General features: G+C 41.1%; 1 protein-coding gene across 6 annotated transcripts in view; it reads right to left on the reverse strand.

Annotated features, from left to right (window-relative positions):
* Kcnq5 (potassium voltage-gated channel subfamily Q member 5) overlaps nucleotides 1-18,543 on the reverse strand; it is a 388,898-nt gene that overhangs the window by 74,166 nt on the left and 296,189 nt on the right. For all 6 annotated transcript variants that reach the window (XM_010617849.3, XM_010617847.3, XM_033756495.1 and 3 more), the window contains 2 exons: nucleotides 17,046-17,221; nucleotides 16,671-16,796 (listed from right to left, as the gene is read on the reverse strand). In XM_010617849.3, coding sequence (XP_010616151.1) covers nucleotides 16,671-16,796; nucleotides 17,046-17,221 — 302 coding nt within the window. The remainder of the gene's footprint in view (nucleotides 1-16,670; nucleotides 16,797-17,045; nucleotides 17,222-18,543) is intronic.

An 18,543-nucleotide genomic window follows, 5' to 3' on the forward strand; every position in this document is an offset into this window, starting at 1 on the left:
CCCTGTAACAGAGTTTTTTATCTTTTCTGAGAGAATTTCACAGAAAGGTTAAGGAAGCAGATAATCATCAGGGATATGAAAAATGACTATACTACGTGTTTAGGAATCTGTACTGCAAATAATCATTTATGTTAACGAGGGGCATCCATTCATTTCCTCTACAAGCTCCCCCTGGAGTTCTGGGGTGTGTGAGGGTCATGTTATGATTTGTAGTGGAACCAAAAAGACAGGTACAAGGTTCTTGTCCTAAGATACTTAAGTCATTGTAAGGGAAGTGTGTCACACACAGATAATTACAAAACAAAAGAAGGCAAGGCAGGGATCATTTATTTATTTATTTTTGACTTTGTGTTTGTTTTTAATGAAGATATAGGTAAAAATCAGACTTTCGTTAAACACCTCCACCAATTAATTAATACAGTAATCTGCAGAGAGGGCTATTTTTTTAAAACTAGCAAATCAAGACCTCTCTCTACCTAAGGCAGGGTTTGTGATGGAGGCACAATCACCTGCTGTAGGAATTCAAGGAACAGACTGGTTACTATGAGCTGGAGGGTTGAGGCTCATTGGAGGGCTGATGTCAGCCGACTTAGGCTTTCAAGGAAGGGCAGCGCTGAGAAAGGCAGAAATGACAGAGAGGGCTCTGCAGAAGGGAAACAGATGCAGAATGCGAAGTACAACAGGGAAAGTTCTGGAGAGTGTACCTCGCTCAGCGGGTGGCTTCTCCAGTTTCTTTCATTAACATTTTATGGTTTTCAGTGTATGGGGCTTGTACTTTCTTGGTTACATTTATTCCTAAGTATTTTATTTTTGGCTGCTGTGAGAATGTTCTGATTTCTTTCCCATTGTTAGTGTCTTAAAAATTGTACTGACATGTGCATACATTGATATTTTTAATCCTGCAACTTTGTTGAATTATTCATTCTGTTTTTTTATGTGTGTGTGTGTGTATGTGTGTATGAGTGGTCTTTAGAGTTTTCTCTATACAGATGATGTCATCAGAAATCAGCGATAATTTCACTTCTTCTGCTCAATTTCGATGCCTTTTATTTCTTTCTCTTGCCTAATTGCTCTGGTGAGAATTTTCAGTACTCTGTTGAATAGAAGGGGGGCAGGTGGTCTCCCTTGTCTCACTCTGGATGTTAAATGAAAGGCTTTCCGTCTTTCTCCCATGAGCACAATGCTAGCTGTGGGGTTATCATATACATCTTTATTGCACTGAAGTACATTGTTCCTATACCTAATTTGTTGTGTTGTTTTTTAATCATGAAAGGATTTTGCATTCCGTCAAACCCTTTTTCTGTATGTAATGAGACGATCTGAAATAAAACAAACACAAAGATGAATTCTCCATGCTGTCCTTATATGCGGAATCTAAAACAACCAAACTCATAAAAACAGAGAAGAGAAGCCTGGTTATCAGAGCCAGGAGATAACAGTTAAGGGGTACACAGTCTCAGCTAGGAGGACTAAAGCGGGTTTTTTGAGATCTACTGAACAGCATTGTGAATATGGTTAATAATAGTATATAATAAAAATGGCTGAAGTACTATATTTTTGTTGTCACCAAAAAAACAAAAGGACTTAAAGTCATGGATACATTAATTAGTATGATTTGATTATTCTACATTGTATTCATAAATCATAACATCTATTGAATCCAATAAATACATACAGCAATAATCTGTCACTTTATAGTAAAAAACAGAAAAGCATTGGGGGAAGAGGAGTTTAATGAAGTATGCTAAAGTTAGGTCAAGGAATATCTTGCTTTTGTAAAATTTATTTTGTTTTACTTTTCCGTGATGTTGAGTCTCAAACCCATTTGCCCGGCAAGTGTTCTGTCACCGAGCTACGTCCCCAGCCCCTCAGGGAATGCCTTTGAAAATGAAAACCATGCCATGTCTCTTGTAGTCAAACTCTCCAGGAGCTTCCTACACCCTGTAAAACCAGTCCAACTCCTTTCCATGGCCTAAGTGGTTCGACATCATGGAGCTGTGGCCAGCCTGTCAGACATGGCCTTCCAGCGTTCCCGTCTCATTCTTTTCCCAGCACGCTTGCCTTGCTCTCCAGCAGCACACTGGTCTGTGCCTCACCTCAGGACCTTCAGATTTGCTGTTTTCCTGGTGGGTTTCTCTAACTCCAAAGTCTCCATTCAGGTAGCCGCTCAAATGTCAGCTCCACAGGAAGACCATCCCCCGTTAAGGGGTACCAGAGTGCAAATGGGAAAGAGCAGTAACTTCTAACGTTCTACAGCTCGTTAACTGGTTGCCCAGAGTAACTATGACATCAACATATAATAGATTAGTTCAAAATAGTAGAGAGGATTTTGAATGTTCCTAAGGTAAAGAGATGATAAGTCTGTGAGATGATAGGTATGCTCATTACTCTGTCTGATCATTATTATACACGTGTGTGTCACACTGTGCCTCATATGAACAATTACATAAAATATGCCAATAAAGTATATTTTGAAAAAAAACTAGCCCTCATTGCCTTACTTAAGATAGCTCTTTGCCAATTGTTCTCTCAAACCTAACTCTGCTCATTTTTATGAATGTGTTAAAAACATCAGTGTCTGAAATAATATTCTGTGATTAAATTTACTTGTTTCCTGTGGGCTGTGGCTGTGCTTGCTCCCAGGGCCGTGATGGATATCGTAGTTAGTAAAGGAACAGACGCATTGTATGGGGGATAAGGATTCTGTTTCCCATTGCGAGCTGAGAAATACTTACGAAGGGTTTGTAAAGCAGTGCACACTATTGAGGTGCTCTTAGAAATTAAAATTATGGCAACGAATGTACAGAACAGACTGGCACTGGGGGAAATGAGAGAAACTGGGAAGCCAGTTAAAAGAATGTATAGGAGTGTTTAAGAAGCTCGACAGAAACACATTTATTGATAGTTGAGGGGAAGGGTGAAGACTATGTCAACAATGACTTGAAAAGTTCAAATGGGAAGATGTTTGCACCATAAATAAAAAAAGAATAATGAAAAGGGAAGGTTTGAGAGTAAAGGTGAAGAGTTGGTTTTGCAAATAATGGTGTCTAAAATGCCAGTACTACTCTGATGTAGAAATGTCTAGCAGGGACTAGAGAATAAGAGCTCAGGTCTTGAGAGAAAGATCAGTTTGGCAGGAGATCTGGGATCTGAAATCTGGTATGGGGTGACTGTCAAAGCTTTGGGCACACAGAGATTATACAGAGTGCCAAGAAGCAGTCTACAGACACCTCAGGAAACAGACATTCAAGGGCGGAAGGCAACGGAAAGACAGAAAATACTATTTAAAAGGGCTATATGGACAAGAATATAACAACTTAACAGTCATAGGGGCTCACTTTCCTTTGAAACTATTGACCCTTCAGTGAAGGAAAATGAGAGAAGAAAAGAAAATAAAGAAAGAAGAAAAAACGCTAAAAGAAGAAATCCGAGTTAGGGCAGGAACAGGAAAAAGCAAGGGAGATGAGGAAAAAGAAGTCAGAAAAAAGAAAGAATTTGCAGAGTGGAATGAGGAAAAGAAAGAAGAAAAAGAATTTGAAGGGCTTCTTTCAGACTATATTTTTGCCATCATGTCCAAAACTAAGTCCATGGCTGACCCCTGAGATTCAGGCTGAATTTGGGCTGCAAGGCCCAAATTGAGCTCCCTGACCTCATGCAGGGTTGGACTCTGCAAGGTTCTACTACAGGTTCCCTCTACCCTTTCTCTGAAACTCAATGGAGGAGGGAGGGAAAGAGAGAGAGAGAGAGAGAGAGAGAGAGAGAGAGAGAGACACTTTTACAATGAACTGGGAGATCCCTGATGCCACAGGCTGGTAGGAAACTGGGAGAGTAAGATTAGGGAAGGGGCACCGTGCAGGTGGGCAGGCCGTGCTTTCCTCCTGCCATCTTGCCTGGGCAGTGGAGGGTTAATGCTTTGTGAAGTAGCAATGATAAAGAAGGAGATAAATAAATGCCTCAGTGCCAGGCCTTTCTTTTTTTCTAATTAATTTTATTGATACATTTATGGTATACAATATAGTGACATTCATCATTGGAAATTTGCAGCTTTACATGATCCATCTTGGTTCTTATTTTTTCCCCATCCCCTGCCCCTCCAGGCTTTTCAAAAGCATTACCCTCAGTTCCTTTCCGCCCTTCCCTCCTGACCTTTTCCCTTTGTATTTCTGGTAGCCCCTCTTCTGTGCCTTTGCTTGCTCTTGGCCACCACTGACTATTGGATTCCTAAGGTTTGGCTCTAGGTCCTTAAAACAATTATTCTTCTCAAACTTTCTGTTTTATTTCCTTCCTTTTTTCTCTTCCCAGGTGATTTTAAATATTCTGATGGATTTAAATACCATTTCTGGGCTGAACAGATCAAGTTTAGACTCCTAAGCCAGGCTGCTCTTCTGAGCCCTGAATTCACAGGTCTGCAGTTGATATTTCCATTTTCACGTCACACAGCATGGAGACTCCCAGACTGTCATCTTAATCAAGAGCACAACCACCCATCCACTCGGCACCAGAGCCCTCAGAGTCATCCTAGTTCCTTTTTCTCTTGCTCCCCTCACTGAGTTGATTTCCAAGTCCCGCTCATTCTATTTCTTTAAGAGACTGCAAATTCATCCCTGGAAGACCAGTGTGGTACAATAGTCTCTTAATTGCTTTCTCTACATTTCCTCTTGCTTCTAGTTCTCTATGCACCTGAAAGGGGTACCATTGTCTTATTCCTCTCCAAAAATCTTTCAGTGGTTATCTACTGAATTCAGAATACATTCTAAGTTCTCAGCTCTTAACCATGGCCCCGATCCTTGCCAGTTTCTCCAGGATCATCCATTGCTCTCTGTACTTTAACAACAGTTGCTTTCCAGCTCCTCCAGTGAGCCAGGGTCTTTCTGCACCAGGGCCTTTGCACATGCTGTTCCTTCACTGGAAATGATTTTTCCTTCTCTTCCCAGGGCTTCTTTTCATCCTCCAGGTCTTTTCCAAGATGTCCTCCTTCATTAGCAAGGCTTTCTGTACCTGCATCTGGTTGATGTTTCAGGTCCTGATTTACTGATGCTACTTATCACAAGTGGCAGTATGCTGTGTTTTCCTTTCGGGAAGAAAGAACCACGGCTGCTCTTCGTTGCTACCCCAACATCTAGCATGATGCTTGCCACAAAGTAGAGAGAACTCACTCTTTAGGAAACAAATGAAGGAGCCTCTCAAGACAAATGCAGAGAGAGAAGCAGGCCAGGAGCCCCAGACCTCTGACTCGAGGGGAGGCTCCTGTGTGGCAGCGGAGAGGGTGAAAGTGGGGCTTCATGGTGGTGTGAAGTTCACAGGGAGGCAGAGGAAATGGGGTCCAGGGTGCAGCGATAGGGCTTGGCCTGGGCAGGGTGAGGGGACCCTGTGGGCAGCGTCTGGACGCAGGAAAGGCGAGGATGCCTTTGCCAACCCCTGCAGTCCTAGCACAGCAGAGGGGGCTCCCACGAGGGGAGCCGGAGAAGGGTTCTTACAGTGAGAGTGAAAGAGGGCACCAGGACACACGGAGAGAGGCCTGCAGGGGAAGAGCACATGCTCTCAGAGGGGTTTGCAGTAGAACCTGGTTGCCAAGGGACTCAGATTTCACCTCCGGCACCAGCAGGGGGCTCTCAAAGGAATTCCTTGAGCAGGCCAAACAACAAAAATGAGCTCCATTTTATTACGGCAGACTACTTTTAAATACGTGGGAAAGATTTTAATCTACTATACCTTTTTTTTTAAAAAAAAAATAAACCAGCAGGGGGCTCTCAAAGGAATTCCTTGAGCAGGCCAAACAACAAAAATGAGCTCCATTTTATTACGGCAGACTACTTTTAAATACGTGGGAAAGATTTTAATCTACTATACCTTTTTTTTTTAAAAAAAAATAGCATAATTCTTTTACAGCAGTTTCTTAATAATCTACCACAGAAGAAATTTCATGGTTTGGTCACAGTCAAAAATGTGACATTTCATGGTACATTCCAGTAACACATTTGAATTACTCTGCTGGGCCCAAGGGCTCAGACAGTAGGTTTTAAACCACTGTCTCCAGGTCTGAAGAACAAGACACAGCCGAGTAACGGCACGCTCTGTTTCATCCTGCGTAGAAAACAGACCTTGGTATCGTTCACTCTGAGTTTAAGGTCGCCCCTGTCTCATAGAGGGTGGTCAGTGAGGGGTCTCTCAGAGCGGCACCTTGGAGTCCCTCGTGCGTGGTGCAGACTCTGCCCACCTTCTCTCTGTCTTCTGGTTCAAATCCTGGGACCGCCACTCTGCAGAGTGTGGAATGAGGGTGACTAGCAGTGGAACCCCTCACTCTGGTTTCAGAGATGCTCAAGAAGCTTCTCGGTTGAAAATTTCAGGGCCTTCTGTTGCCATGCTAGGCTTGAGAAGGACATAGAAGCAAGTGGAATTTTGTTGCCCTCCACGTGAGGGAAGGGGTTGGTGGAAATTTCTTTTCTTTCTTGCCTAGAGGTTAAATAACTGCTTCTTTCTTCTCTCCTTTTCCACCTCCTTCTTTTTGGTAGCACTGGTGATTGAACACAGGGCCTTCTTGTCCAGCTACATTTCAAGCCCTTTAAAAATTTTATTTATTTTGATCAAGGTCTTGCTAGGTTGGTAAGGTGCCCAGGCTGGGCTCAGATTTGCAATCCTCTTGCCTTAGCTTCCCAGAGTTCTGGAGTCACCTCACTTCTGTGCATGCAAAGGGGACAACTGGGCCTCCTGATGTGAACAGTGAAGTGGCACCAGAAAAAATTATGAATGAAAAGTTGCAGGTCTGCTCCAGGAAGCCACACTGATCTAACTGGATGGATTAGCTGCCGACTTTGTAAGGAAAGGACCAGCTGCACTTGAGAACTTTCCTGCCACGAGCCCTGCATAGAAATTCACGGGTTTTTGGCACTTGCAGGTGTAGCTGTGCCAGCAACGCTGCACAGTGGGAACATTTCGACTATACGGCGTCTCTCTTCTTTCCCTAGCACTTGAAGGGCCTTGCTGAAGGGGCACAGGACCTGAGAGCAAAAGCCTGCCTGAGCACACTCTCCCATGCTATGCTAAGCAATAAACCATTCCCACCTCCCGAGAGCTGTTTAGCAGGTTGCAAGCCAGAGAAAGGCAGGCCACACAGGCCCGGAAGACGCCAGCTCTCAGGACGCTTGGGGAGAGCCCACCGCAGGGACTGTTGTTCCCTGAGACCCCGGGGAGCAGACCCTGTGCGCATGCCCGGACTCCCACAGGGCCTGGGCTGGGCCCGGAGCTGTTTTCTGCAAAACCTCTGCACAGATCTGCACGTTCCCGGGAGCGTCCCGGTAGCCTGGCAGGGGACAATGACCTGTCTTCGGGCATCTCGCCGTCGCTGTATGGCAGCTGCTTCCACACCGAGTGCCACAGCAACTCCGTGAGAAGGGCAGATGGCGACTGTTCATTACAGCACACAACGCTGAGTGACGTGGGCTGAGTGCACTTAAGAACAGTTGTTTTCTGAAAACATAAAATCGACTAATGGAGTGCTGTTGTGATAAAAGACAAATAAATAAGGTACCTCCCTTGAGATGCCAGTCTCTGCCTCTGTCTCTGTCTGTCTTTCTCTTTTTCTTCGAGTTTTTCTTCTGAGTCAGAATCCCCCTACATAGCCTTAAACTTACCACGTAACCCAGGCTGGCTTCGAACTCATGACAATCCACCTATCTCAGTTTCCTGCATGCTGGGATTATAGCATGAACCGCTGTGCCTGGCTCTTTTTTTTTTTTTTTTTTTGACCAGAGATGGAACTCAGGACCTTGCACTTATGAGGCAGGCACCGCTCCACTGAGCTAAACCCCCGGCCCTGTTTTTTTTCTTTCTGAGACAGAGTCTCACTGTGTAGTCCAGGCCACTCTCAGATTGGCTATCAAATATAATCCTCAACGGTAGGATTATAGGCTGTGCCTGGTGAGATACTAGTCTCTTTAGAGAAGAATTCAACATTAAATAAATAATATAGTTTCTCCTTTGAAGGGACAGCACCTTCATATTCTCCTGCATGTGTAATTCCTTGCCAGTCCTACATGTGTATTAGCTTTCCCATGGCCAGGCACAATACCTGACACTCACAAGTAAAAGGAAGAGAGGTTTAACTTAGCTCATTCTTTCAGGGAATTCAATATATGGCTGGCTCCTCCGAGGAAGGAATATCATGGTAGATGGCAAGGCAGAGAGAGCCTGCTGAGCTGCGGGTAACCAGGACGCAGAGCCCAGAGGAACAATGCCATAGAGGGAGTCAGGGACCAGACATAGACCCCATGCCACACCTCCACGACTCTCAGACACACCAGAAGTGTGCTCCACCAATCCTGGATGAGTCCCAGAGCCAATCCTGCGGTACTCTATCCCAAAGGGTATGCCATGCCTGTGCACGAGGGTACAGGGGCTGAGCACAGGGGACAGTGGTGCTGGAACCAAACCCAGTACCTTTGTTCATCCCGCATGAGACAAGAGAGTGCTGCATGGCTATGTGCGGGCGGTGTGGGTGAGGATGACAGGGACCCAGAGGGCTCAGGAGGGCAAGGAGAACCAGTGTCGCCAGTTAATGTGTGTTTCCTGGGCTAGTACATTTTAGATACTGTAATTCCTGAGTGAAGCATTTAATTCTTTTCTAATATATACAGGACTAACAAGTGAACCACATATACCAGTTTTCCCATCTGCATAACAAGGAATGTCTCCTTCTCCTTCTCCTTCTCCTTCTCCTTCTCCTTCTCCCTCCTTCTTCATTTTTGTTACTGGGGATTGAATCAGGTTCTTAATCTTGGGAGGCAGGCAGCGGAACCACTGAGCTAAATTCCCGGCCCTTTGGAATGTCTTCTAAGGGAATAAACTGGACCACTGTACAGTTGAATCAACGTAAAATAAATATTGAGTCCTACTGTTTTTTGTAGGTGACATAATTTTGATATTATATATCAAATCAGATAATCACTAAAATATTTTAAATTAATTGAAAGCACATAAATATATATTGGTTTCCTACTACTCTTGGTGGAGGATATATTCTGCAGTTGGGATTCTGACCCCTTTTTTGCAAAAATTTAACCCATAATATATTTTTTTTTTAAGACAAGGTCTCACTATGTAGCCCAGGCTGGCCTTGAACACATGGTGATCCTCCTACCTCAGCCTCCTGAGTGCTAGCATTATAGGTGTGCACCACCACACCCAGCAATTAATCATTTGTTTCTTAAGTATACTTATTTTATAAATTGTGTTTGCTAATAGAACATGAAGTCAACTTTTGTGGAGTCATCTGAGTCCCCTCGCATCAATAAAGGAATTAATTCCAGAGTAGAAGATACAAAAATTTACCTCTTTCTTTAAGTAACAAACTACCATTTATTTGCTTGATTATGAAATTATCAACACCAGCTTGTAGCTAGTGCATTCATGTGAACGAATTAAAGTTATAGTGTTTGATATTTCCATAGCAGAGCAAAGAATCTAGAGGCCTAGGTGTTTAGGACTTTCTGCCTACAGTGTGTGTTCACTATTGGCTTTATAGCAATATTTTGTATTTCTTGAGCTTTTCTAAAGCATTCTATTCCATTTTCACAAGACTATCTTTCTTCCTGTATCAGGTGACATCAGCTTATGCAATGACATTATAATCACAAATACGACAGGCACACAAACACTTTGGAATGGATGCACTGCAGTCTGGAAGAATGCAGACAATAGAAAAGCAGGATTCTGTTTACGGGGAGCATTTGCTGTGTCATGGAACTTATTATGTTTCATGGGAGAGATATCTTAGTTACTTTCCTTGCCTCTGAACAAAATACCCAAACCCCACAACTTAAAGGAGAGGTTTATTTTGGTTCACGTACAGCTCCAAGGCAGTAAGGCGTGATGGAAGGGCCTGGAGCAAATCTGCTCACCTCATGGCAGCCAGGAAGCAGAGAGAAGGGAGGAGATGAGGAGGAAGATGCACCCTGCCAGTTCCCGCCCCATGACCTGGTTCTGCCCAGAGCCCATCTCCTAACAGCAAGTCAGGTATAGCAACAGAGACTCAATCGCCTTCACAAAGCACTACCTAGAGATTTGGGGACATATAACAAGGAGGAGTGGCAGTTTCTCTAACCGTTTAGGGAAGCGGAAGTTAAGTTATGACAGTCTCTGTTCTAAAACACATACAACACTTGAATGGGCAAGTAAACAGACTGGTATTCTGTGAACTTTGCTTTCCTACACATGTACATATATGTTAGTGTTTTCTTGCATGCATGTGTGCATGAGCTGAGATGTGGAATAGTACAGATGGAAGTCTAGACCACTCCATTGAGCACTATTGTGTTTCTGACCTGGCCTCAGAATGTACAAAAGATACGCTGCTTTAACATACGCTGGATAAATTAAATTTTCATTGAAACATTTTCCACGATGTCTCCTCACTGACTCTGGAATATGATATTTTTCTTATCATTAGAAAAAATGATAATTTAGTTTTAAATTTGATTTCAACAATTTAACAATAAACAAAAAATTAAGACCATGCAACGTCTCTTCCCACAAAGGTTTGGGTGGAGTCAGTCTCATTAAGTGAAACAGTGCCCTGTGTTGGCATACTTCCTGATCTGGGACAGAGGCTGGCAGAAGCATCCCCAGGTGCCATGATAGGATGGGTCCAGGTCTGAATAGCAGGACTGGCTCCCTCCTATGGCTCCCCTGCCGCAGCCTTCAGGGGCCTGGGCAGTGTGCACTCTCTTCAGTCAGACCATTCACAGGAAGGTGACTTGGCAGACACAAGTAGCTGAGTGATGTTTGCCCATCTGTTCCATATGCTCAGTTGCGTTCATGCCCATCAGAAATGATATCTTCTGAACAGTCGTGGGTTGAAAATTTTGGTGCCATGGTATAACACAGGTAGCAAGGTCAGAGGCGGAGTGGAGGTACTTTCATGTGTTTAGTAGTCAGAATTTGTTCTCAGGAGTAATACAAGAAAACAAATGCAAATTCTGATCTAAGTTTTCTTGTTTTTTTAAAAAACAAAGTGGATTGCCATGATACTATGGTCTGATTACAATTTATACACTGGCTAGGCTAAAGCCCCCTTCTCCCAACAACACAATTAATTCCAGAGTAGAAGATAGATACAAAATTTTTCTTTTCTTTTGAGTAACAAATTAACTAACATCTATTTGCCTGACTATGAAGCTGTAATTATTAATACTTGCTTGTAGCTAATGCATTCATGTGAACAAATTAAGATTATGGTGTTGGTATTTCCAGGGCAGAGCAATATTTCCCCATATAGGAATCCTTTAAGGAAGGATGATTTTGTTGGCAGTGTGTCAGCAATCCTCTCATTTCCCCTCCATTGCTTTCCCTTTCTTTTTGCTCTCCTCCCCTCTCTTTTGTCATTTCTCAAGGATACTTCCTGAACACTTAGTTGCAGGAAGTGGGTGGTCATAGAATCTGTCAGTTTTGAAATTTGGTCACTTTGAACTACTTCAAAATCAGAATCTCCCGTGGTTGTGGAACTGTGTAATTTGGGTTCTGCTGTGGTAGGTAGCTCATTTTAATTCCATATTGTCCTTCCAGGCTCATGATCGAAGATGAGAAAACAGTAATACTAGGCACTTGCCTAGTGCTTGATAAAACATTTCTACATATCCTAACTTCATTTTGCACAAAAAGCAATTCTGCATTGCTCTAATCTGAGCAAATATGATATAATCACATCTCCATTTTACAGATATTGATAAATTGCTTACTTATCACATATCCATTAAATCATAATATTGGGGCTGGTAGCCTGGTCTCTTGACTATAATTCGTTTTTCCCCCAAAACAGCATGTGTCAAAGCTTCTGGAATAAGAATAACTGAGAAAAAGTGTTCAGAGCCTTGTGTGAGATGACATTATTAAAGAAACAGACTTCTTAGGAAGAAATTTCCCCAATGGGCTTATGATTAATATACTTCCTAAATGAATACATATGACTTATAAACACTAGGATTTTTTTGGTGGATATTAGCTAGCTGGAGGATGTGTTTTTGCTTGGTAGCTAAGAATATTCTAGAAGAGTTAGGAGCTGGTGTGTTAGCTGAGAATGTTCTAGAAGAATTAGGAGCTGGTGTGTTCATTCTCCTATGTCTAAAGAAAGCATTCATGGCTCCAGGTAATGTACTGTTAGTCAGGAACAATGAGTAATGTAACATACCAGCATTAGGTTAGAAAACAACAGTTTGTGAGATGTTCAGAAGACATTTTCTACTGAGAACCCAAAGTCAGGAGAACTGATTTTCTGAAAGATAATGTGTATTATCAAGGACAAGGGTTTCTTTGTTCATTTCACAAATTTCTTATTGTAGAAGATAAAATTCACAGCATATATTTAGGATGTGCAACTTATTGAATACATTGTACACTACATTACACAGAAAGCTTGCTACAGTTGGGGTTGAGAAAGATTGTAAGTTTTTGTCATGAACTCTGGGACTAAATATGGCTTATATAAAATTTTTCTGCATGTCTCAAGTCGTGGTCTGCAGCCAGATGTATGCTTGAGTAGATTTATATTATCTGCTGCTGCATACAACTTTTCTTTAAACCCATAACCCTATCTTCACCACAAGAATAGCAATAAATAGAAACGGCAAAAGTCTGGCCTTCAAAAAGTCATTACCAGAAAAAAAAAAAAATCACTTCAGGAAAACCTGATCTTACATTATTTCAGAATGAATCTAAAGCAAGTCAAAAGGGAAAAAAAAGTAACCATAGAAAAAAGGAGAAAGTAATGGAAAGACAGTAATGGAAAATCTATTCTTAAATTTTATTTCTGAATAAATATGAGGCATTTAAAAAGAAGAAAAATAACAACAGGAAGTAAGACCAACTGGAGCTCAATATAGCAACCAGAAGTTCCTCTTTTTTTTTCTGGAGCTGCCAGAGCTGCAGCTCCTAGGCTACCTCCACCTACCCCTCCTCTCCCTGCTTTGAATCAGTTGCAGATTCAGATTCCAGAACATATTTTCATCACAACCTCCAATTTCCAAGCCCCTTCTGTGCTTAAATTGTGGATCTGAAATAAAGCATATAGTTCCTTTTCGTTTCTTTTGTTATAAAGACTCTTCCATCTACAGCAGTGATGTCTATACCAACAGTAGCCACTGTTTTTGGCTACTGACTCTGGTCTTGGTACCAGAGTCCTTGTTTATCATCTCACTTGATTAGTGAGCTAGGTACATTCATTCTCCAGTATGGAATGGTTTTCAGGAGCCACAGTTCTTTAAATTGTTTGTACTGGTTGAGTGGTGCTGATCGCACCACCCTATTATTCCAAAAGCTGGTGCTGGGGACACCCTTCCCTATCTTAATGGGAAGAGTTTAGTATTTGAGGGTTAATCTTCACTGTTCATTTGATTGGCTTGCAAAGCTCCTGGGAGATCAGCAAAACACACTTGGATGAGTCTGATGGGTCATGGGGCTCGATTTGGGGATTATATCTGGTCCCTGTCCTATTCTTCTCTGGTCTCTTCCTCTGTTCTCCACTTCCTCACTGCCATGAAGTGAGCAGCTTTCCTCTCCCAGGCCCTTCCACCATGCAGTTCTGCCTTGGACGCAGTGACCATGGCCTGAAACCATCAGTCCAAATCAACCTCTCTTCCTTTACACTGTGAGCACTGAGTATTTTGTCCTAGCAAAGGAAAGGTGACTAATACAAAATTTAATACTTGAAATAATCAAGCCATCATATCTGTACACAGACTGCATTTTGTACTTAATGTTGATATTTTCACCTCTTTTAATAGTAGAGATTTCCTTTTTTATTGAAGTCTAGCATTTAGTGAGAATATTCCAATCCTTAAGGTTCTTTCATTTCCCTATTTATTTATTTATTTATTTATTTTTGGTACTGGAGATTGAACTTGGGTCTTTGTGCTTGCAAGGCAGGCCACCGAACCGCTGAGCTAAATCCCTGGCAACATTTCCCTATTTAATCAGGATATTTCCACAGTCATTAAGGCACCCATTATACACAGCATATAATTTTAAGTAAAAATTATCTAGGCAAATATGTCAGAAAAGTCTTTAGTAATGTTCAGTAAAAGGTATAGTGGTCTAAACACTTATTAAACATTAACACCAAGAGCTATTATCTTTTCTTTTCATAACAAATAGAAATAAAAACCCCTTGTGTTTACATTTTGTGTGTTTTTTAGGCTCCAGAAAACTTAATTAATGAGTCACTTGGCATCAACAATCCCGCTAAGGACTAAGACGGCCTCTTTTTATTCCTAGAAGCTGAACATAGCAGAAGATTTTTACTCTCATATCAAAGAAATCTTTTGTAAAAAAAAAAAAAAGGAAACATAATTAGGCAGTTCAGAAACCTGTTAAGTTTAGGCTAAACATCAGTCAAAACAGCACCACATTTCTGGAAATCACAGAAACTATGTTGCTTCTCCCTGGAAATCCCAGAGATGACCTTTGAAAACCTGCCATGTGAGCTATTCTGGCAGAAGAATGTGGCTGGTGACTAAGTGAGAGGTATATTAAGAGTCTCCCACACACTGTTTAACACACAATACAGAGATGCTTATTAGTAACAGGAGGAAAGGAGGATGTATGGACCAAAGAACAAAGAGCTGCTGGGCTGAACTCACCAACAACTGTATCTCAATGGAAAAAAAGTGCACCTGGGAGCTTCAGGAATTGAAATATATTGAAATGATCCCAGAGAAGCAGAAGCTAAAGTTGAACTCATATTGTTACTTAGAAGGCTGGGATGAGAGACAGCCTTCCCTCTGCTACTAAGAGAAACCTCGTGATTTCTCCTCTTACACATTTCATTTGCTCTCTACATATTACAGACTCTCAAAGGTGGGCATGTCAGTGCACACCTATAACCCCAGAACTCTAGGAGGCTGAAGCAGGAGGATTGCAAGTTGAAGCCCATCTTGGGCTACTTAGTCACTTAGCAAGACTCTGTTTCAAAACAAACAAACAAACAAACAAACAAAATTTAAAAAGGGCTGGAGAAGTAGTTTGGTGTGAAGGCCCTGGATTCAATCCCTAACTACCCCAAGAGGATGTCAGATGACTATTCTCTTCTATTTCCCACTCTTTTCCTTTTAGAATGCCCATTATTGCTTGTGGGTAGAGAAGAGGAATTGGAGACCAAACAATCAAACTGAGAATAGTTTGTGAACAACAGCACAATATTGTAGATTTTCACTTGGATAATTTTTCAGAACCCCTCATCTTTAATGAACACATTTCTGGTTTTTATTCTATCTATTATTATTTTGTTGTTGCCACTATACAACCAACAAATATGCCTAGTTCTGCTTAATACAGCCCTGGGAAATTTTCCTTGCCCTGGCCAGGAGTTCTAGGTCTTGTTGTTGAGCTTTTGATGAGTAATCAGTAAACAACTGGTAACTTAAATCTGTACTTCAGGAAACAAATAAGGAAAACACAATATTTTCATTACAGTTTAAGACAGTAATTTATTTTAATTTTGGCAACAATCTAGCACTAAGGAAATACTAATGGTGATTTGTAACAGAACTTCATTTTGTTGGATGAGAGTGAAAATTCTTCCCAAATCTATAAATGCTGTGTATTTCCACATAAGCCCTCCTTGGAATGTGTTAAAAAACGAAATGTATTTTATATATTGCACAAGCACTCCTATGTTCTGTGGAATTCTTATTATGGCACACGCTTCAATGATTTTTTCATAAATTCTGTACAACATAGGGGATTTTTTTTTGCTTCAAAGGAAAACTGTGTTGTTCAGAGTACACCCTTCCAGGTTATTGGATTCTTATTTTATGGTGCTCTGCACCTTTTTTGGCCTCTGAGCAATTTTACAACTCTCCAAGTTGTGAATAATTGGTAGCAATGTAAAATGCTTTTTGCGTACACATAGTGAGTAAACCATGTCTCATGGAAGTCCAACTGACTTCCCATACTATAAAAGAAGCCAATTTTTCTACTGCTTATATATTCGTTTTAATGTTTCTAATCTTTAAATGCTCTGTTCTTTGAACTGATTTTAATACCTTACTGATTTCTACATTGATAATGACTTAAAAATAAGTTAAATACAATGGTTATCCCATATTTATTTTCTATGCAAAATAATGATTTTACATTTATTTATTTGGAAAATTATTCAACAGTAATATAAAGCAAAACAGGATTTTGAGTGGGAAGTTTTAAAATCAGATATACATAATCTCACAGATGGTTCACAACTACTGCTTTTTGTTGTTTTTTTTGTGTTTGTATTTTATGCTTTTAACTTTCATTCAGCTGCCATTCACATTTTAGATCTCAGGTAAAATTTCTGCTGGGTGGAAAAATTGATGCAACAATTAACAATTTAAGTTTGGACTCCATGATGCTAAAACACACAAATGAATAAGCCTATCAATTTAAAATCGTTATTTTAAAATGATACTTTTTTGGGCAACAATCTAGTGCTGAAGAAATATAAATAATGACTTATGAGACATCTGGGCATCACTGGATTGAAGAGACACAGACACTCTTCATATAGTTGTGAGTAGTATGTATTTTCCCATACCTTCCTTTGGAAAGCTTATATTTTCATTGAGAACACTCATTGGAACTATTACATTATAGTCAAAGGAAGCATTTCACAATATCTGATAAACAAAACAAATTTTTATACTTACTGTGCCCCACCAGAGAGCATCTGCGTATGTAGAAAACTCTTTATTGGCATCCTTTTCCACCAAATAGACAAGGAAAGATGAAAATATAAGAACCAAAAATCCTATGTACCAAGCTGTGATTAACTCCTAGATATAAACAGAATGGAAGATTATTAGAGGTGAAAAACGAAAATTAGTCTAAGAATGATTCCATTCATCCAACCACTTTTTGGATAGTTATGATGGCTTAAAAATAATCCACAGCATACCATATTCCAAAATAGCTTTAACCAGTTTCTAAAATGACTAAGCTTGCTTATGACAGGCTTATTAAATATAATAATCACTAGAAAGGTTTCAGGAATTTTGTTCTAAAACTAGGAAAGCAAATCTTACCTTGCTGTGAGCATAAACCACAGATCCTAGTAATTTCCAAGTGCCGCCCCTTCGGTCCATGCGCACCATGCGTAGGATCTGTAGGAAACGAAGACTTCTGAGCGCGGACGTGGCAAAAATGTTACCCTGAGTTTTTGCAGAAACTACTGCGATTGACGCGATAAGAACAATGGTATCTGAAAGAAACAGGTGGAGACAGCCATAAGTTCTGTGTCGAGGGATTTTGATTTCTCAAAACCGTATCTCTGAAAGTTTCCAACAGATCTCTCTGAAGCCGAAATGAACACTAGACCCTCAGTCTTTCCCTAGGGCTCCTGGGTCGCCCTGCGTTGAGCTGTGACAATGCTACCTGCTTAGTACAGACGTGTCACTCATTTCCTCACCAAACAAGTTTGTACCCCCTTTCTATTGAACATTCTCTGATACAGTTTGCATACGCAAACCCCTCTGTGTACAGTTTAATGAAGACCTTAATACTCTAGGCTTTCTGTCCAGAGTAGTCTTGATACCTAGTGAAGGTCTGGTGTACCAATTAAACGATACTCAATTTTTACAGTGGCATATGTCATTATGCGTACTGTACCGTGTGGGAATGGGTATACTGGCATTTGTCTTAAAATATCTGCCCCGTTGTAAGCAAAAAAGATAGCAGCTAATGAAAGCACAGAAGAGATAAAAGAGGATTTAATATTTGAGAGGGAAGAATTTGATGTGGAAGGAGGGAAAGCGAACTGGGGACGAACGGCCTGCTGTGGCAGCTTTCATATGTGAGCCTGACCTTAACACCCACAGCTAAATTTTCTCTTCTGTTCCAAGTGGGCTGTGCGTGACCTGGCCTCCATACTCCAGAGAGGAGCATCACTCAAGGCTGCTGCGTCTGTAATGTTTCTGTGATCCTCAGGATTAACTGTTGCACGAACGTGTGCTCTTTGTTCAGCTCATTCTTCTTGCTGCATCAGTCTCCTGGGGCGGCCTGACAAGATCTTTGAGCTACTCTCCTGCACCAGAGAGAGGCTCAGTGGTTGGCGGTACAAGGGTCCACCACAGGGCCTTTTCCAGTCACAAGCAAATGCTAGCTGGCTTTGTGGGAAGGCTCTCAGAGAACCCCAGTGCCTCCTTGGGTTCCTGCTCTTGGCAGCTGAGGGGAATGAAAAGGAACCAACTGCATTGATACAGACATATTTTTAAGTAAATAGAAATCACTTGCAAAAACAGTATGGATAATGTGATCACACCGAAATAAAAATACCTATCAGCTTATTATTAGGAAAAACTGATAACATGTACAGATGATTACTGTTAGTTATCTCTAGGGGTAGAGTTAGAATGATATGTAGATAAAAGGACTTTTCACTTCCAAATTATTAATTTCTATAATGCTAGAATTTAATCAGTATGTGTTTTGAAATAAAAATATTATGTGCAAACAGCTTATGGTTTTCATCATTTGGAGATATTTACTTTTGAGATTAGTGATTTACAGTAATATATATGTATG

This window comes from Fukomys damarensis, unplaced genomic scaffold, assembly GCF_012274545.1.
Source record: "Fukomys damarensis isolate Sample0158 unplaced genomic scaffold, DMR_v1.0_HiC HiC_scaffold_27, whole genome shotgun sequence".
Taxonomy (NCBI): domain Eukaryota; kingdom Metazoa; phylum Chordata; class Mammalia; order Rodentia; family Bathyergidae; genus Fukomys; species Fukomys damarensis.